The following is a 22,079-nucleotide window of genomic DNA, read 5'->3' as shown; positions in this document are numbered from 1 at the left end:
ACTGTTTTTTTTTTAACAGGGGATAAGCCATCTTTTGCCACTGAATAAGCTGTTTTTTAAAGTTCTCATTTAACAAGCCTCTGTATTTCCTCATCTAGATCCACAATTTACCTAGCTTTTATATGGCAGACACAACGCAAATCAATAGGGTGCATAGATGCATGCATGGAATGTTTAGAAAAGGGTTATACTACAGCAGACAACATTAGAGCTACCACACACTTTATGATTGTGCTAACCATAACAGCTCTATTATGAAGATTTTTTGCTTCTAACTATGATTGACCATAAGGAAAACACAATTTTAAAGTAAAGATTTTAATTGGATGTTTTTTTTGATTGCCAATTAATCAATTAGAAATTGAATACTGGAGAGGATTTAAAAAAATAAATAAATTGTAAAGTGTATTTTAAGTATATGCTGCCTAAGGAAATGGTGCCAGAAGCACTGTGAAATGCATTGCAGTAATTTGCTTATACTGATTTAATCATAATATTTTAAGTGAATTTTAATAAATACACTATACTGTTTGGGGACATTTAAACAAGTGCCCAGACTGCACTGTTGCACTATTTGTAGTGCGCTACAATTGTGAGTAATATTCCTCTATGGGTAGGTGCTGTAGTCTGGGCTGTATTATGGATTTGAGATATTGAGCCATTGGAGCGTCTTCTTTTTTTTTTCTATTTCCATGTTTAACTTTTGGCTTCTTCATAGATGCAGAAGAAGACTTGAAAATAAAGAATAGGAGTCAGTTCCCCTCTCAGAAGACTTAGTAATGTTCTAAGGGTCTTTCTCCCAAGTTATGGACAAGAAGTCTTGTGGACAGGGAAATCATGCACAGCACGGGTGCCATCTCAACTAGGAATCAATAGTGGCACTGTATAATAAGGTCAGCAAAGCTCTTGAGCCATTAACACTGCAATCGCAGGCTATCCCAGCTATACAGGAACTTAACCGCTCTACACTTTTTGCCACTGGGATATTCCAGTCGGTGTCCAGCTTTGTAGTTAGAATAAGCCAGATGATATTCTCTTCGCACATCACCTGAACACAGTGTCAAAAGCACAGTAGGCCAGGGTATGGACATACCTGATTTGCACTAATTATTTGCAGGCCTTTAAGTCAAATTTGAGAGGTTGAGGCTTGACACATTTTTTTCTAAGTTTGCTTGTCACAGTTACAGCTATGGCAGTAAAGTTTTCTTAACAGGAAATAAACTAGGCAATAGCTTCGTTAATGGGGCCCTTAGTATTCAACTAGTGTGATTTTTGGCTTTCTATTTTATGGCATACCAATCTATTCAAAGTATTGGACTTTGAATTTGTTGAAAAATTCACTTATGTAATGTAACTGGAACATGAGGTTTTCTTAAAGCCTAATTGGGTAAATAAGTTGCCTCTACAGAAAGACATATCTAGCTTGATGTCATAAATCTTCTAGAGTAACATGAGGTGGTTCACTATTCAGTCAAAGCTAGAGAGACAGGAAGTCAGGTTCTGTCCATGCTTAGAAGAGGTAGAATGCAAGCTAAGTTATCAACATGTCTGCTCACTTTTCTTGCAAATTGAGCAAGAAATTCTCAGTGTAGACCCTACCTACAGCTTGATTGTTTTTTTACATTATTTGTTTCTTCTTGTGTTTATTTTGATTTAATATATATATATATATATATATATATATATATATATATATATAAAACTTTTCTTTAGTAGCCGCAACTTTTTTGTTTTACCAGTACTGTATAAACTTACTTTGATGCATTTCTATTGTAATCGCACCATTTTATAAACAGTTCTAATACTGCGGACACACTGTAACAAATGTGTTACTTGTATAGAACATCTTTGGTACAGTGAGGCTGCAATATTAGAACTAAAACATGTACAGTACAGTGAATATATATAGCGGCTATAAAAACACAATGGGCAAGATTACAAGTCGTGTGGCAAATCAGTTGCGAAAACTTTGTGCACGTTATGGCTTTTTCACATTTGGGGTCGTGCAGCTATTACAAGTTGCAAAATAACTTATTTTGTGCGCTCGTTAAGCCGCATAATCCAAACAGCCAAATCGTGCACGTTCACATATTCCCCATAGAAGTCAAAGGAGAAGACAAACAGAACACCCCCCTCCCACACACACACACACACACACACACACACACAAACACATACACATACACACACACACACAAACACATACACAAACACATACACACACACACACACAAACACATACATATACACACACACACACACACAAAAACCCTAATCGGTTGCGCAAAGCCCATGACGTATTCTCCTCAAAAAGTGTACATGAAAATGCAAATATTTCATATTGCGAAAATGTTTTTGTAACGGAATATGTTCTATTTATTTATTTATAAATAAATATTTCTCTATAATGTGATGCTTTTTTGACTGATATATCTATTTATAGCGATATATATATATGTCTAGATATCTTGAGATCATTATGTATGAAAATCTATTTGAAAACCCCTCTGAGATATTGTTTAATGTGCATACGATTGTAATGTCAAATCATTTAATTAATTCCATAGTTAAACATATCTCTATACATATAAATCCATCTTTCCCTGTGTATGTATATGTAAGTCAATGTAAAATCCCTGCGTCAGCTTTTTTTTTCTAACACCCGAGATCTCGTATCTTTGGGCCCTTATAACTTTTGTGTTCAATATTTTTTTTTAATTATTTTTATTAGTGTTAATATGATTGTAACTGTAAGTTTTATATAGTGAAAAGAGGAAAAATGCCCTTTGGTAAAACAAAAAAAGCTGCAGGTACTATCCTCTATGGGATATTGATATCTCATACTCAAGATCTTCTTCCTAAAAGTTAAACCAAAACAGGTTAAAAACACGTTTATTTAAATCCCAATCTTACTTTAAATACAGAATAGTATTTTACAATATAATACATACATAAAATATAACAAACTACATACACATGTGAACTATACCACATTCCCCCAGCTCCCCAGCTCCTATAGGTTTCTTATTTAGACTTTTTTTGTTCTTTATTTACAATGGTGATTGCATACATAGAGAATATAGGGCCGAATTATCAAGCGGCGGGCAGACATGATTCTCTATTATTATCGGTTATTTGTAGAGCGCCAACAGATTCCGCAGCGCTAATTCTCTGTGGCGAATCATGTCCGCCCGACATCACTAAATGTATACGCTGTCGGCATTTAACATTGCACAAGCATTTCTGGTGAAATGCTTGTGCAATGCTGCCCCCTGCACATTTGCGGCCAATCGGCAGTTAGCAGGGAGTGTCAATCATCAGAGGTGGCGGATGAGTTAAGGAGCAGCGGTCTTACGACTGCTGCTTCTTAACTTAAGTTTCCGGCGAGCCGTAAACTTCGGGGGTAGATTGCAGCATCCGCTGCTTGATAAATCTACCCCTATATATGCTTTCCATGGACGTTTCATGGGAGTAACCAGCATTTTAATGGAGAAACATTACTAAGAGTTTCTAACTTTGTAAAGAATATCCCCCAGCTTAGCTGCACCTTTTCACACATACCTGGTGATGAAATGAGCAAATTATAATAAATCTACTGAATGTGCAGTGAAACTTACTTTACATATATGTTATTTGAACTGTTACTAAACAGAAACTATTTTTAGATTCAGTGAACTTTCTATGTTGTGAAAACATGCCTCCTCCACACTGACGAACACATCATGTGAGCCATTGACAAGAGGCATACAGTATATGCAGCCACCAGTGAGCAAACAGTTCCCAGTGGTGCACTGCTGCCCTGAACCTACCTAGACATGCTCTTCAACAAAGGATACTTAGATAATTAAGCAACTTCAATTAAACAAGTAAATTGGAAAGTTGTTTAAAATTGCTATCTGGATCACAAAAGTTTGATCAAGTTGATATAAATCTTACAGTGCAAAAACGTTTTCAATTTTTCCCTTCCACTATCAACAGCAGTTGTTAAAGGGGCAGGCTACTTAAAAATGTTTGTTTAAAAATGCCTTTAGTACCCATTCCCCAGTTTTTCATAACCAACACTGTTAAATTAATATACTTTTTACCTCTGTGATTACTTGTACCTAAGCCTCTGCAGACTGCCCCCTTATTTCAGTTCTTTTGACAGACTTGCATTTTTGCCAATCCGTGCTGACTCATAAGTAACTCCATGGCAGTTAGCACAGTGTTATCTATATGGCACACAATAACTAGTGGTGTCTTGCTGTAAACAACTCTCAAAATGCACTGAGCTAAGAGGCGGCCTTTAAGGGCTTAGAAATCAGCCTATGAACCATTTTAGACTTGGCTTTCAACAAAGAATACCAAAATGGAATTTAATATGTGGAGTGTAGGTGGCGCTAGAAGTACACTAGGTATACCAAGCAATGGGTTAATAAACTGATTTTCTAAGTCTGTATTTTACTAATGTCCTTAAATGCATTGGGTGGTGATAAAAAAGATTCTAAAACTGAGTGGATATTAACTCAAATTTATTCAATAATGTGAACATAGAAATCAACAAGATCAATCATGCATGTGGCCCACACTAATCAATCACAACACCTTTCAAATCACAATTAAAATATCAACATTAAAAAATCACACTTTGTCATTAAAATGTAAAAATATAGCAGCAATAATCTTTAAATAAATAAATCCCAGTGAGGCAGTAGTAAGGCAATACAAATGCAATAAGAATGCAATAAAAATGCAATAAAAAAGAATGCAATAAAAAATGCCGTAAAAATTGTTGAGGCAATTATATTTTTGTTCTATGTGCCTTATAAAGGTTCCTATTCGTTTTGGTCTTATGAGACGGTTTTGTCCATAGATATGTTCCTTATAGTCAGATTTGGGATAAACTTTCTCTTAAGTGTATAGGGCAAAACTCTGGTAATTCAAGTCTCTTTCGTACTATGCCCTATTGAAAGGTAATTCTTATTTACACTTCTTTGTAAGGATCCCAAAGTATTGAACAGCAGTTAAAGGTAGGTCTTTCCTTTAAAAAGGATTCCCAAACTGGATCAACTATTACAGTGGAGTCTTATTTCAAGTAAACTTCAACGGACTGCCGTGGCCCGGTCTAGATGTGACTTAGCAGGGGGACCTGATATCAGTGCAGACACTCTCACCTGCTTCTCCTTGTCCGAGTATATCGGCTTCTGTGTGGATTTGATGTTATGGATACGTCACGGACCTCCGGGTCCCACCACGTAACTGTCTTCACTTGCGCAAGTCTTACCTCAGTTACCTTCGTATCCGGACTTACAGCCTGAAGCGATTCTCTGCTCTTTAAGTACTCTGTACGCAGAGTTGGTTAGCGCTGTGTGTCCTCTTTGAATACCTTCCAAACCTTTCTACGTGTTTCACCCCTAAGGTGTGGGGCTTTTTCAAGAAAAGTGAAGACAGTTACGTGGTGGGACCCGGAGGTCCGTGACGTATCCATAACATCAAATCCACACAGAAGCCGATATACTCGGACAAGGAGAAGCAGGTGAGAGTGTCTGCACTGATATCAGGTCCCCCTGCTAAGTCACATCTAGACCGGGCCACGGCAGTCCGTTGAAGTTTACTTGAAATAAGACTCCACTGTAATAGTTGATCCAGTTTGGGAATCCTTTTTAAAGGAAAGACCTACCTTTAACTGCTGTTCAATACTTTGGGATCCTTACAAAGAAGTGTAAATAAGAATTACCTTTCAATAGGGCATAGTACGAAAGAGACTTGAATTACCAGAGTTTTGCCCTATACACTTAAGAGAAAGTTTATCCCAAATCTGACTATGATAAGGAACATATCTATGGACAAAACCGTCTCATAAGACCAAAACGAATAGGAACCTTTATAAGGCACATAGAACAAAAATATAATTGCCTCAACAATTTTTACGGCATTTTTTATTGCATTCTTTTTTATTGCATTTTTATTGCATTCTTATTGCATTTGTATTGCCTTACTACTGCCTCACTGGGATTTATTTATTTAAAGATTATTGCTGCTATATTTTTACATTTTAATGACAAAGTGTGATTTTTTAATGTTGATATTTTAATTGTGATTTGAAAGGTGTTGTGATTGATTAGTGTGGGCCACATGCATGATTGATCTTGTTGATTTCTATGTTCACATTATTGAATAAATTTGAGTTAATATCCACTCAGTTTTAGAATCTTTTTTATCACCACCCAATGCATTTAAGGACATTAGTAAAATACAGACTTAGAAAATCAGTTTATTAACCCATTGCTTGGTATACCTAGTGTACTTCTAGCGCCACCTACACTCCACATATTAAATTCCATTTTGAATCCAGAACTACCTAGGAAGGAGGTAGTATAAGAGGTCGGCAACGTGGGTTGAGTCCAGCGCTCCACTTCACAGTTTTACACAATCACTCCATTAACAAAGAATACCAAGCAAAGAAAGCAAATTTGATGATAAAATGCCCCATCTGAATCATGAAAGTTTAATTTTGCCTCTACTGTCCCTTTAAATACTTCAGGGTAAAGTCTAAATTTGAAAGAGGTTAAAACTTCACTTTTATTGGATGTGCAGTAAAACAAAGTATTTGCCAATTATTACAGCAGTCACTAGTGTCAGCAAGTACTAGCAACAGATCAACAGCCTAGGCGTTTCGTGCCGCAATTGGCACTCCAAGCAATTATTGCTTAGTTTTCCTGCTTCTCCTGTTATTTACTCTGAAAATTGAAGGGTTTCCACACTACATTGAAGCGGGCGCCGGAGGAGGGCAGGAGCGGGTGGGACCGCAGCACTGCAGAAAAAAAAATGTTGAGAGCGGCAGGGAAGGGGAAGGAAGGAAAGGGGATCCAAGTGGATGGGGATTTTGGCCCGTGTACACGGGCTTTAGGACTAGTAGATAATATTGCTCTAACTTCCATAGAGTTACTTATGAGTCAGCACTCATTGGCTAAAATGCAATGTGTCATAAAAACAGAAATAAGGGGGAAGTCTGCAGAAGCTTAAATACAAGGTAATCACAGATGCAAAAAGTATATTAGTATAACAGTGTTGGTTATGCAAAACTGGGAATGGGTAATAAAGGGATTATCTCTCTTTTTAAACAATACAAATACTGGAGTAGACTTTCCCTTTAAGTTCTATTTACACAAAAATCATGTAAACAAGAAGATTTAGATAAAATAATTCTCCCAGTTGGTGTCTGTGACAGAGAGGTACTAAAATGTTAATTTTCCATGGTTCTCTCTCAGGGCCTGATGTTCAAAACCTCTTTGCTTAGGTGAGATATTCTATGAAGTCTCGTCGGTATGTTGAGGCCCTTAAAAAATGTTTTGAAACACAAATTTTATCTTGAGAAATAATGTGGCTTTGTAGTGTATTTTATGTAAAACAGAGACATCTACATTTCATTACAAGGTCTATAAAAAAAATACCAAAAATGTGTGTGATTTCCATGACCCTACTTGAAAATTGTTATTGTTTAAAAATACAGATAATCCCTTTATTACCCATTCCCCAGTTTTGCATAACCAACACTGTTATACTAATATTAGACTGACCATATTGCCGCTTTAAGAAGGAACACATATGAAAAATACATATGTTAGGGTTCTTATACAAAACATTTCTTTAAACAGCTCTGAAAACAGCCCTGACATATGTATTTTTTTATATGTGTCCCTTTTTAAAGTGGCAATATGGTCAGCCTAACTAATACACTTTTTACCTCTGTGATTACCTTGTATCTAAGCCTCTGGAAACTGCCCCTTATCGTTTGACAGACTTGCATTTCTTGCCAATCAGTGCGGACTTATAAATAACTCCATGTGAGTTAGCACAATGTTATCTATATGGCACACATGAACTAGCACAGTCTAGCTGTGAAAAACTGTCAAAATGCATGGAGATAAGAGGCAACCTTCAAGGGCTTAGAAATTAACATATGAGCCTACCTAGGTTTAGCTTTCAACAAATAATGCCAAGAGAACAAAGCACATTTTATGATAAAAGTAAATTGGAAAGTTGTTTACAAATGTATGCCCTGTCTGAATGATGAAAGTTTAATTTTGACTTGACTCTCCCTTTAAGTCAACAGTAAAAAAAAAGGGGACTTTTGTAAATAATTAGACAAAAAAGATCATGAAGTCTGCTTTTCATTGGGTTGTGGTTTCAATTAACAGTAACAGTTATTTCATACACAAAATTATATCTAAAGGTACAATTTACCATATATTTTAAACTCTGCAACTGGTATAACAAGTCATTGTAAACACATTAAGGAGAAACCAATTTTACAGTACATTGTCCCTTTAAAATTAAACGTTCATGATTTGCATACGGTATGTGATTTTAAACAACTCTTCAATTTACTTCTATTATCAAATTTACTTTGTTCTTTTAGTATCCTTTGTTAAAAGGTAGGTTATGGAGTAGCAATGCACTGATGGGAGCTAGCTGGTGATTGGTTGATGCATATATATATATGCCACTTGTCATTGGCTCACAATATGTGTTTTCAGCTATCACCCAGTAGTGCATTGTTGCTCCAGAACCTACCCTTCAACAAAGGATACCACAAGAACAAAGCAAAAATTGATAACAGAAGTAAATTAGAAAGTTGGTCAAAATTGCATACGCTGTCTTGATCATAAAAGTTTCATTTCATCTTTATTGGCCCTTTAAAATATTTAGGAAAACGCAGTGCACTACATGATAAGACAGTGTCTCACCGATAAGAGGGGTCCCACTGGAAGTGGCAGGAAGTAGGTCATTGAGGATGAGCAGGAAGACTGTGTATCCCAGAAGAAGGGTCATCTTGAAGGAAGCTCTATCCACTGTATGTGGGGGAAGGTTAAAGCTCAGGACATCTATCAGCATTAGGAATGCACTAGGAATCAGTAGGTTCACTACATACAGGACAGGCCGTCTCTTGACAATGATCTGAGGGAAGTAGAATGTGATAAATGATATTGTTGAAAACAGTATTCATACTGAATAGTTACTTATATGTACATGTGTTTTCACTAACATACACAGAAGAGCAATTCAGATTACAATTTAGTCTTAAAAGTAACAACAATTTCCATAAAATATGCAATTTAACAATTAAATCTGACCTATTATGGCAAAAAAGGTTTTCTAGATTCAGCATTTAACATTGCATTTAACATTGCACAAGCTGTCAGCATTTAACATTGCACAAGCATTTCTAGTGAAATACTTGTGCAATGCCGCCCCCTGCATATTCGCGGCCAATAGGCTTCTAGCAGGGGGTGTCAATCATCCAGATCGTATCTGATCAGGATGATTGAAGCTGCTTCTTGACGTGGACGAAAGAGAAAAATTGATTAAAAAGAATGCAACGAAGGATTGTTCGAAAGGTGGATAAAGAACCTCAATTAACTTCCACTTAAGCTGACCTTCAGGCACAGGTACAATGTGTCAGTGTGCACTATACGTCGCCATCTGAATGAAAAAGGAAACTATGGTAGGAGACCCTGGAGGATCCCACTGCTGACACAGAAACATAAAAAAGCCAGATTGGAAATTGCCAAAACTTACCTGATGAAGCCAAAATCCTTTTGGGAGAATGTGCTGTGGACAGACGAAACAAAATTACAGCTTTTTGGTAAAGCCCATCATTCTACTGTTTTCAGAAAAAGAAATGAGTCCTTTAAAGAAAAGAATACAGTCCCTACAGTCAAACATGATGGAGGTTCACTGATGTTTTGGGGTTGCTCTGTTGCTTCGGGCACTGGATGTCTTGATTGTGTGCATGGCATTATGAAATCTGAAGACTACCAAAGAATTCTGTGGTGCAATGTAGGGCCCAGTGTCAGAAAGTTGGGTCTCCGTCAGAGGTCATGGGTCTTACAGCAGGACAATGACAAAAAGCACACGTCAAAAAGCACTGGAGTGTTGGAGAGTACTGAACTGGCCACCAGTGAGTCTAGATCTCAATCCCATAGAGCACCTGTGGAGAGATCTCAAAACAGCAGTTGGGAAAAGGAACCCTTCCAATCTGAGAGACCTGGAGCAGTTGGCGAAAGAAGAGTGGTCCAAAATTCCAGTAGAGGTGAAAGAAAGCCATTGATGGTTACAGGAAGCGATTGATTTCAATTATTTTTTCCAAGGGGTGTGCTACGAAATATTACATTGAGGGTGCCAATTATTTTGTCCAGTCCATCTTTGGAGTTTTGCGTGCAATGTGTCAGATTTGACTTTTTTTTCTCCACTTTATTTGTGTCATACCAATACAAACAAAAGAAATAAACATGATAATGCCTAAACATTTGTAATTGCAACAATTTTCTGGGCGAATATTTTTGGCCATGACTGTATGATGTTTTAGGTAATATATATATATATACACACACACATATACAGATATATATATATATATATATATATATATATATATATACTGTATATATATAGGAATATCTATGTAAAAATTAGAAAATTTAGAACATATACCCATATTTAGACATGTATATGTATGTATCTCTTTGTTAAAGTCCTTTCCCTGCCTTTTCTTTTCTAACACCTGAGAACTTATGTTTTTGAGCCCTTATAACTTTTTAATGCAATATTTTTGAATAATTTTTATCAGACAGTTATTGTGTTTTGTGCAACATTTTTGTCTTGTGTAACAGTTAACCAGAGCTCTGAAATCACGCTATTCTGACGTGCATTAAATTAAATTGCGCTCAATCAAAAACACGTTTACTTTCAACTTGTAATATGTGCGCTATTTCCGTTGTGTGCAAAGAGCCTCGATAAACCCCTTTTTGCTCCTGTGCAACAGTTAGTGCAACAAATCTCGTAATCGTGATCTAGCACTTAATAGACTGTGTACCACAATAATGTGTAGGCATTTACTATTGTGTACTGGTGTGTGTTTAGTGTCTACATTGTTAAATGTGATTACTAATACTGCACGCATTTCATAAGCCATTTTACACACAAGATTTCGGATATCGTGAACACGCAAATTTCTTCTCCCCCACAGACTTCCATGGAGTGCACAAACTGGGGGGGGGGGAGAACTAACACTAATCGCTCGCACACTAACCTGACAGGGGTTAAACGTATAGCACTAACCCAAAGGTAGTTGTGAATATTTTACATTCCAATGTTCTTTATATAGATAAAATCGTTCTATTTATATTTAAGATATTATCTAACTTCCTTTCCTCATATATTTCTATGGATAATGGATAATTTTGTTCTTCACTTAGGAGAAATGTGATTTTTATTTCGATATATATATATATATGTACACACACACATATATGTATGAATATGTGCACATACATATGTACACATATAAACACACACACATATATATATACACACATGTATACACATATACATTTCTGAGCCCTTCCCAGTCAAACACCTTGACATATGCCAAATCCCTTTTAAACCCTTTTTATATATTTATTTCAACAATAAACTTATATTTTACATCTAAAATGTCTAAATATGAGTATAATACATAATTGTAATGTTTAATGTATTTTTCCATGTGTTTTGCTAAACTTTTATTCTAGTCCTAATACTTTACTTTAGGTCTCAAGCCACGCTAGCGTTTTTAGTGCTATTATGTGTTGTAATATGAGCAATATTTAGCATGTTTGTGATATCCATTTAAAGTCACAAACATTTAAAGGGATGCTAGCAGCACAAAACATTCGCTGGTAATCCTGCTTTAGCATTAAAGGGACACTGTACTTAAAAATTTTCTTTTGTAATTCAGAAAGAGCATGCAATTTTAAGCAACTTTCTAATTTACTCCTATTATCAATTTTTCTTTGTTCTCTTGCTATCATTATTTGAAAAAGAAGGCATCTAAGTTTTTTTTGGTTTCAGTACTCTGGACAGCACTTTTTTATTGGTGGATGAATTTATCCACCAATCAGCAAGGACAACCCAGGTTGTTCACCAAAAATGGGCCGGCATCTAAACTTACATTCTTGCATTTCAAATAAAGATACCAAGAGAAAGAAGAAAATTTGATAATAGGAGTAAATTAGAAAGTAGCTTAAAATTTCATGCTCAATCTGAATAACGAAAGAAAATTTTGGGTACAGTGTCCCTTTAACTAACTGCAGTGCTGATCCCAGCGTGGTCCAGTGATATAGATAGTAGTATAGATAATAGCACTCCACTTGTAATCTAGGCCGTTGTGTGAATAAGAAATTCTGTAAAACCTAATAAAGCCCCCTACTCAAGGGGTTTATATTTTGATGCTATAAACTGTTTTACCACTAAGCCCTATATGTATAATATTCTGGTGTAAGCATGAAACCTTCTACTAAAAGTTAGGGAGGCAAAAATCGAGGTATTTTCGAAGAAGGAAGTTACTTCCCAATGCAGTATAATAAACCAAGATTACAAATAAAATGTGACACAGCAATCATGGCCACAAGGGAAATGACATAAACACATATATAACCACACATCTTCATTAGCAATAAGATAAGAGTTGTTATTATTTTCTTACTGTTGCTATTCTCATCTTCTTGTATAGTACATTAGAACATGGTTCTACAATGCAGCCTTTTTTTTATTAGCCTTCATTTTCCTATACATTATACATATGATTTAATGAAGGAAGTAACTTCTAGTGGTTTGATTTAAAACAGTCGTTTCTATAGTAAAGAATATTGAAGATCCATATGTATGTTGTCAGAGAAAAACAAATCTAAAAGAAAGAATATTTTGGAAAAATACATCTCCTTCCATGGTTTTTGACCTAGATTCATTTTTTTTTTTTTCAAAACTATTAAGTTCCTGAAAAAAAACTTGCTGAAACTTTACCACTGGAATTGTGGAATTCAAAAAGATTTGTACCTATTCAGCAACAGAGCAGCAATAGGTGAGATACGCTTGATTGAAATCAAGGGAGATGCTTCTGTTATTAAAGGGAAATGAAACCCACAAATGTTCTTTTGTGATTCCGACAGAACATACAATTTTAAAAAAGTTTCCAATTTACTTCTATTATCAAATTCAATTTTTTACCATGATATTCTGTGTTGAAGATTTACCTAGATAGGCATCAGGCGCACTACATGGCAGGAAATAGTGCTGCCATCTAGTGCTCTTGCAAATGTATAACATGCTGCCATATAGTGCTCCTGAAATACTGCTCCTAAGCGTACGTCCCTGCTTGTCAACAAAAGATACAGATAGAACAAAAAACATTGATAATAGTAGTAAATTAGAAAGTTGTTTAAAATTGCATGGGTTTCATATCCCTTACTCTTTTCGCCCGCTATAGAATGAATTCCACTGCCAAGGATACCAGCATCAAGAAAATGTTTAAGAATAGAAACAAGAAAACAACACCCTTAAACACCATGAAAAGAGGGGCTCTGCTCAGAAGTACAATACTGCGTGTTAGCAGCAGACGAGTTGAAACTGCCACTCCTACAGCGCCATACATATAATTGTGGCACATTCTGTGATCTGAAACTGAATTTATACTACAAGTAGAAAACCCTTTATCCAAACTGCTTGGCACCAGAAAAGGTTTGGATTTTGGAATAGTTTGGAGTTTTGAATATTTGCATCTCTAAAATGGAACAGTTTGGAGAGGGATGGGAGCAAGGGCTCCATTTATTAATCAGCAGAGCCCCATCATTTCAGGCTTACCTGAAACGGAAGTTAAGAAGCAGCGGTCATAAGACCACTGCTCCTTAACTTATCTGCCACCTTTTAGGTGGAGGATTGTAATCATCCTGATCCAATCGGGATTGACAGCCTCTGCTAGTGGCCGATTGGCCGACAGCGAGTAGCCTCTGCTAGCGGCCGATTGGCCGACAGCGAGCAGGAGGCGGCATTGCACAAGCATTTCACTAGAAATGCTTGTGCAAGGTTGTCGGCATTTAGCGAGGTTGAGCGGTCATGATTCGCTACAGCGAATTAAGTTCGCTCGTCTATTAATAAATCTACCCCCAAGTGTAAACAACAATATTTGATATCATTTAGGCAATATTTACATGTCCTAATACTGCTATGACATGCAACATAATAGTAGTTGTACATTGTTTTTAATACTTCTGTATACATAGTACCCTCAGAAAGATAGTACAGTATTGTTATCAGAAAAGTCATTGTTGTATTTAAATAAATATAGACCTTTTTTTTTACTATTTTAGAACACAACAAAAAAACAAACACAGACACCACAGAGAAGATTGTGACTTACAGGTGGGGAAAAATAGTCATTTTTTATAATATTATTTTTAACAAAATATTAATTAAAAATTTGGATTTCAGAATAAGTTTGGATTTTGGAATGCCAGATTTTGGAATTTGTACCTGTATTGCGTTTGGTGGTGATCGCTTAGTAGTATACTCTGGGGCCGATTTATCATTGTCTGTCCGAAATGATACGCTGTCAGTATTTAACATTGCACAAGCAGTTCTGGTGAAATGCTTGTGCAATGCTGTCCCCTGCAGATTTGCGGGCAATCAACTGCTAGCAGGGGGTGTCAATCAACCCGATCATATAGGATTGGGTGGATTGCAGACTGCAGCCTCAGAGGCAGCGGACCAGTTATGAAGCAGCGGTCTTAAGGCGGCTGCTTCATAACTGCTGTTTCCGGTGAGCCTGAAGGCTCGAGCAGAAACAGGGGCATCAGGGGCCATTCAGCCCTTGATAAATTAGCCCCATTGTATCTGTTTTATTTGTTATTACTCATATTATATATACATTTTAATGTAATAAATATATATTTATTTTACTCTAATCAGCGCTGCTCTTCAATGGAACTGGACTGAGGAAGACCAGCGTATGAGCCATGAATTATACACAGAGTTTATAAAATAGAAGATGCAAATAGGATATTATTAAAGGGACAGTCAACACCAGAATTTTTGTTGTTTTAAAAGATAGATAATCCCTTAATTACCAATTCCCCAGTTTTGCATGACCAACACAGTTATAATTATACACGTTTTACCTCTGTAATTACATTGTATCTAAGCCTCAGCAGACTGCCCCTTTATTTCAGTTCTTTTGACAGACTTGTATTTTAGCCAATCAGAGGTGTCTCCATTGTAAATTCACGTGCATGAGCTCAATATTATCTAAATGAAACACGTGAACTCATGCCCTCTAGTGGTGAAAAACTATCAAAATGAATTTAGATTAGAGGTGGCCTTCAAGGTCTAAGAAATTAGCATATGAACCTCCTAGGTTTAGCTTTCAACTAAGAATACCAAGAGAACAAAGCAAAATTGGTGATAAAAGTAAATTGAAAAGTTGTTTAAAATTACATGTCCTATTTGAAACATAAAAGTTTTTTTTTGGGACTTGACTGCCCCTTTAATTCAATGCAGTGAGTCACCTGTCTTTGTTGCCTTTACTTCTGTGTTGTGAACCCAAAAATGTTATGTTGATTCAAACAGAGCATACTGTTTTAAAACTGTTTGCAATTTACTTATGGCGCGTGATTCTGGAGCCCTACGTGGCAGTAAAAAGTGCTGCCATCTAGTGCTTTTGAAAATGTATAACATGCTTGCAAAACTATATAGTGTTAAAAACACGTGCATGCTCCTGCTCTCTTACTTCTCTGCTTTTCAGCAAAGGATGCCAAGAGAATTAATAAAATTTGATAATAGAAGTAAATTGGAAAGTTGTTTAAATTGACATGTTCTATCTCAATCATAAAAGAAAAAAATGGGTTTCATGTCCCTTTAAAGAGGCATATTGTTTCTCACATAAAATGTGTGTGACTATCTGTCTGCTGAAGAGTCAAGAGAAGAAGGTAAGTACCATTGATAGGAATATGGGGAAGATGAGATCATCCTTCAGCAGAGAATCAAATATGGAGCTAAAATGTATATTTCAGAATTGTTTTTAATTTTTTTATTTTCTTTTTCATTTAATATATTTATCGATACCCAGAGTTATTTTGTTTTTAATTTATAAAAGAAAAATATTGAATAGTTTAGTAGAAAATAGGAAAAGTTGTCATCTATAACTTACATTAAAAGTCACCAAGTCCATCATATTGTCTGCAAAATAGGTTTCTATTTTAACAAGCTCCCACTCTCCCTGTGAGGTCAGTGCCTCCCTGGAGAATTTTTCAATGCGGTCAATTGGAATGAGGAGACCCAACTTTATATGTTGCACTGTAATAAGATGAGATTGACATATGATCAGTGCAAGCAGTAAGTATAGGAGGCAGGCACATTAAATATAAGGATACAGTAGGAGCAAAGGACATGATTATTAGTTCCTTATTCTGTGTAAGATGCTGAGATGAAATCTTAAAATAAAATTTTAAAATAGTTATCACATGGGTTGGTGTGTCAGGTTAATTGTGAGGATTACATATCTCCAAATAATAATTTACTTCCACCATCAGATCTAGGACACCCTGTGGTAACAAGAGACAGTTTGCCTGCACCTAGAAGCAGATTCCCAAGAAATGTAACTATTTCTCACCTAAGAGTTAATTAACAATATACAAATACATAGACTTTGCATCTATGCTGAAGGTAGCAGAGGAAGTATCCTTAATCTTGTATGAGATGAACTCCATAAAAAGATTGTGATTTTAAAGTTTAAAATAGCTTATGTAACATTCATATAGTTAATATACTCAGTACAGTATAAATGTGAGTGTGTGTGTGTATATATATATATATATATATATGTTCTAAGATATATATCTCATGCCTAGCACATGTACTAACTATGAAGTGACATATAAATAACTGTATTGATACTTAAAATGTTTGACAAATTATGTTTAGAATAAATTACAGAGGTTCTGAATTGACTGATACATACCTAAATAATTTGTACTAGGATTTATATCATAATGATATTTTTACACACTCAAACTTTATTAAGAAATGTGCACTGATAATGGAATATAGTTATATCAAATAGTCAATAAGACTCAAATATATATATATAATAATTAATTACAACAGACTTCTACTCACAAGTATATGTGTATGATATAAAAATGACTAGACTATTATTATATTTTGTTACACTTTCTAGTCATATTTAAAATTTCCCGAACAACTTATTAATATAATACTGATAAAATATTAAATTATAATTCCTTAAAGGGACACTCAATCAAAATTAAACTTTCATTATTCAGATAGAGCATGCAATTTTAAACAACTTTCTAATTTACTTCCATTAACAAAATGTGCACAGTCTTTTTATATTTACATTTTTTGAGTCACCAGCTCCTACTGAGCATGTGCAAGAATAAGTGTGTATGCATTTGTGAATGGCTGATTGCTGTCACATGGTACGTGTGTGCATTTGTGATTGGCAGATGGTTGTCACATGATACAGGGGGAGTGGAAAAAGACATAACTTTTAAAATTGTCAGAAAAAAAAATCTACTACTCATTTGAAGTTCAGACTAAGCGCTATTGCATTGTCTTGTTATCTTGCATTTGTTGATTATGCAAATCTACAGTGTTGACTGGTCCTTTAATCTCCATGTATAATTATAACTCTCAAATACATCTCTTGAGATATACCATAAATAGGGAATTATATAGAAACATACACTAAAGATATGTGTATTATATATATATATATATATATATATATATATATATATATATATATATATATATATATATATAGCGATCTTCAACAAAGGACTGCACTCACTGGGTTTCCAAAAACATTCTTATTTATTAGGTAACGTTTCGGGATTCACAGATCCCTTCCTCAGACCAGAACAAACATACAACTGAACATAGTGATATATAAATACTTTAAGCCACACCCACCACCAAATCAAAACAGTGAATTGCGCCAAAAATAGGGTTGTCATGGTGATAACCCCTATGTATCTCAGTGTAACCAAACTACTAATCCCAAAAAGATCAACTACAATTCAGTAGTGTACAGATGCTAACATAACCATATGAGTCATTATATATGTTACTTTAGTAAATACTTATAAGACATCTATGAGTCCCTGTTCAATACTAATTTATATCATTAGATTAGTGGCAAAGGTAAATTAAATGGTATCATAGTTAATATCAAGCATTCAATCACATAGGGTAATTCTATACCTATTAGTTTCTAGCATGAATATAAATAGCAATATTAAACATGCAGTTACAGCGGTAATACAGATGTGTCAGATCATATCCGAAATATATTAATCACTCAGCATAATGAATTAGTGTTGTTGGTCCGTTCTAGATCTTATGACAATGTGGGCCCTCCAGATTATGTTAGCGGTATTGGATGTACAAATGTCAACTCATGTTTATACCATATGTGCACACAAGCATTATGTAGGTATCTGCCCTCATATCTTCTGAGGCCTAACACAAAGAAAAAGGCACTTACTTTCTATTAGCACATGTCCTAAGTGATGTATAGGTAGGATTGTATCTGATCCTGGTATGAGACGCGCCCCCAGTGAACAGCTCCTGTGTCAATAGTGTCCGTTAGCCTAGCGCATGGCTAATTAGCATACGCCGATGACGTATGCGTGTGTGTTCACGCGTAGTCACGGTAACCCTGTTGCCATCTATGCATAGCTAGTTTACAGTCCACATCGGTTATTGCGCTTATGCGAGCTAGGGGAAAATTGTTCAAAGCTGAGTCATATTTCAACAGTCCCATTTTATAGCGCCATAACTTAGTGTTTAAAAAGGACAAAAATAAGGTGTATATACTAAATGGTGTAATCTGTCCTATTCGGTGCCACGATCTATGCACAGTCCCATAACTGTCATACAGCAATTGTTAGCGATGGGGAGAGATGCATATATATTAAGTATTATACTGTATTCCTACCATAATGCTAACATGTGTGGTGGCAGTTTATACACAACAGGGTAATCCATATTGCATTTAAATATAGAGAAAGTATACAAACATATAGACCTATGTTTAAGTAATAATAGTAAAGCATAAAACCTTGTGCTTGGACCCTCAGGTATCCATACAGTAGAACCTCAAATTCTATCATTGGTTCACTGTTATAAGTAGCAATCAAAGTTAATCACTGACAACCTTAGCTTATTAACAGAGGCGAGTTATTAGTGTAACATTGGTACTCTAGACATTCATTGGTCCAACCACTCAGGTAATCCATGTATTTGGTTTTTACCCATTTTTATATAGGTTCCACAACCAGACCTTCAACCAGTCCCAGAGTATCTGGGGTACCCTTTCATAACCCATATGCCATGTACTAATGTGGCCTGCATGTCCCCGTGTGTTGCCATCATATGGGTCCAAACAGTACTCATGGGTGGGTCCCACCAAGTGTGTGTCATACTAGAGCATATGACCCTCACTGGTTAGTTAACCACCTAGAGTAAAATGAAGCAGGGTCACATTGGTGCGTAATACCCGTGCCAAAGTCCAGCCATTATTTGTGTCCCACAAAAGTGGGTGTAGGTGTGTCATCACACAAGTAGGCTAGGAGGTAATAGGATAATATTCTTATCACAGGAAGCAGCGCCAGTCATTAGACATATTCAGGCCATTAGGGTGCAGGGTACCAAGTCTATGAATCCATCTGGACTCCATCCGGAGTAGGGTTGTATCCCTATCTCCGCCTCGTTTGAGAGCTGGAACGTGGTCAATTAAGATAAACCTTAGGTCAGTAACTTTATGTTGGGCCAAGAGAAAGTGTCTTGCCACAGGTTGGTCCGATGTTCCTTTATCCAAAGCGATCCTTATTGCAGATCTGTGATTAGCCATCCTCAGTCGTGCGTTGTCCGTCGTCTTTCCAACATAAAATTGGCCACAACAGCAGCTTAACAGGTAGATCACATGGGTAGTTGTACAGGTAATGAAGTGTCTTATTGTGTACTTCTGAGTCGTGTGCGGGTGTCTAAAAACTTTACATGGGATCATTCCACTGCATGTAGTGCATCCCAGGCATCTATAACAGCCTTTCTTCTTGGTTTTAAGCCATTGTTCTTTCATATAGCATTGTTGTGGGTCTGTGGACATGAGTAGGTCCCTAAGGCTCCTTCCACGTCTGTATCCCATTATGGGGGGATCCATATGTTCAAAAGGTAATCCAGGATCTGTCGCTAGGATCTCCCATCTCCTTCTGATATCCTGTGCCATCCTCTCCTTCCCTTTATTGTAGGTGGTGGTAAAGATCATCCTCTCTTTTCCAGTCTGTTCCAAACGGTTGGCCTTGTTTCCCTCCTGGGTGGTCACTTCATCTATGACACTTCGAATAAGTTCCATTTTATATCCTCTCTGTAGGAACTTTTCAGTCATCATTTGTAGTTGTGTTTCACGGTTAATGGTTTCAGTGTTGTTTCTTAATACCCGGATCATTTGTGACTTTATGATTGCCTTTCTAGTGTGTGGAGGGTGGTTACTGGTTGCTTCAAGTATTGAATTCCTGTCTGTGGGCTTGGTATAGAGAGTAGTAAATAATTTGTCCTGTTTTTTATAGATTCTGAGGTCTAAAAAGTCAATGCAGTTTTGATCATACTTTAGCTCAAATTTAATAGGCGACTCAATTGCGTTCAGTCCTGTTACCCAATCATTCAATGAGTCCTCTGTGCCCTGCCATATTAGAAAGACATCATCTATGTACCTTTTATAGTGTCTTACTGTATCTATGTTATACACGTCTATGATGTCACGCTCATAGTGTTCCATGTAGAGATTAGCATATGATGGGGCCATATTTGACCCCATTGCTGTCCCCATGAGTTGTTGGTAAAATGTGCTTTCAAAGCGAAAGTAATTAAGGGTCAAACATTTTTCCAGTAGATCAAGAATCAGAGAGATTGGAGGTCCCACATAGGGGAATCGTGTCAGAGCCAATGCAACCGCCTTCAGTCCATCAGTGTGGGGGATGACAGTGTACAGACTTCTCACGTCCATGGTGACCAAAAGGTCATTGTTGCCAATCTCATCCACGGTGTTTAGTATGGTAATGAGATCACCAGAGTCCCTAATGTAGGAGTCCATTGATCTTACTAGGGGCTGTAGGAGGGCGTCAATAAATATCGCTAGGGGTTGCAGCAAGGACCCTCTAGCTGACACAATTGGCCTCCCTGGAGGGTTTTTTTGGTCCTTGTGTATCTTGGGTAAAGTATACAAAATTGGATGAATGGGGAACATAGTGTTGAGGAAATTATATTCATCCAAGCTGATCCAGTTCAGCTGGCGTGCTTCAGACAATACACTCTCAATATCCCTTTTGAATTCATTAGTTGGATCTCTGGTAAGTTTTTTGTAGGTCTTATGATCATCTAGTTGGCGGAGTATTTCCTTGCGATACTGGTCATAGTTCATTACTATAATTGCTCCTCCCTTGTCCGCTGGGCGAATGACGATCTCAGTGTCATTGGATAGTGATTTAAGTGCCCTTCTCTCTGCTCCATTCAGGTTGGGTCTGTGTTTTATACATTCCAGTTCCTTGGTGTCGTTTCCAATCATTCTGGTGTAGGTTTTAATACTTGATCCACAGGCTTTAGGTTCAAATTTGCTCTTTGGTTTAAATCGCTTTATTTCTTTTTCCATGTGGGTGTCCTTAAAATGTTCCTTTAATTTCAAGTTCCTTTGGAACCTGTGTATGTCTAAAAAGTTTTCAAAATCATCATTGGTAAATGTGGGGATGAAAGTCAGACCTCTATTTAACAGGCTAACTTCACCCTCATTTAAAGTTCCGTTACTTAGATTGATGACAATGTCAGGGTTTTTTATCTTGGGGGTCGGGGGGGTCTTCCGTCCACAATAGTTCCCCCTCCTCGGGTGCGGCCTCGGCCTCGGCCTCCTGTTCTTTCTTGGTATCTCGTTGTAACCCCTAAAAAAGGTGTCTGTGATACTGTTGGTGTTTGATTCTGATATTGCTGGTCATTGCTACCAGTCTCATTGTCAGAGCCTGAGCTGCTATCAATAGCTCAGTTAATCCTTTTTGGGTGCCAGATAAAAAAACAAAAAGTGAGTGCAGATACACATGGAGGATATGATTGTTTTTTATCTGGCACCCAAAAAGGATTAACTGAGCTATTTCTCACACCACCATACTACTAACCTGGCTTGTTTTGGGCCCTGACTCCTTTGTTGAAGGATT

The 22,079-nt window shown here is 36.6% G+C and overlaps 1 protein-coding gene across 1 annotated transcript in view; it reads right to left on the bottom strand.

Moving 5' to 3' along the window:
- LOC128657560 (5-hydroxytryptamine receptor 3A-like) overlaps positions 1 to 16,121 on the bottom strand; it is a 41,888-nt gene extending 25,767 nt beyond the window's left edge. Inside the window, exons 1-2 of the mRNA XM_053711937.1 lie at positions 16,004 to 16,121; positions 8,730 to 8,940 (exon numbers count right to left, since the gene is read on the bottom strand). Of these exons, the coding sequence (XP_053567912.1) occupies positions 8,730 to 8,940; positions 16,004 to 16,027 (235 nt within the window). The 5' untranslated portion in view covers positions 16,028 to 16,121. The remainder of the gene's footprint in view (positions 1 to 8,729; positions 8,941 to 16,003) is intronic.
- Between the last annotated feature and the right edge of the window lie 5,958 nt (positions 16,122 to 22,079).

This window comes from Bombina bombina, chromosome 4 (assembly GCF_027579735.1).
Source record: "Bombina bombina isolate aBomBom1 chromosome 4, aBomBom1.pri, whole genome shotgun sequence".
In the NCBI taxonomy this organism is placed as follows: Eukaryota; Metazoa; Chordata; class Amphibia; order Anura; family Bombinatoridae; genus Bombina; species Bombina bombina.
This window is presented reverse-complemented; position numbering and strand designations above follow the sequence as displayed.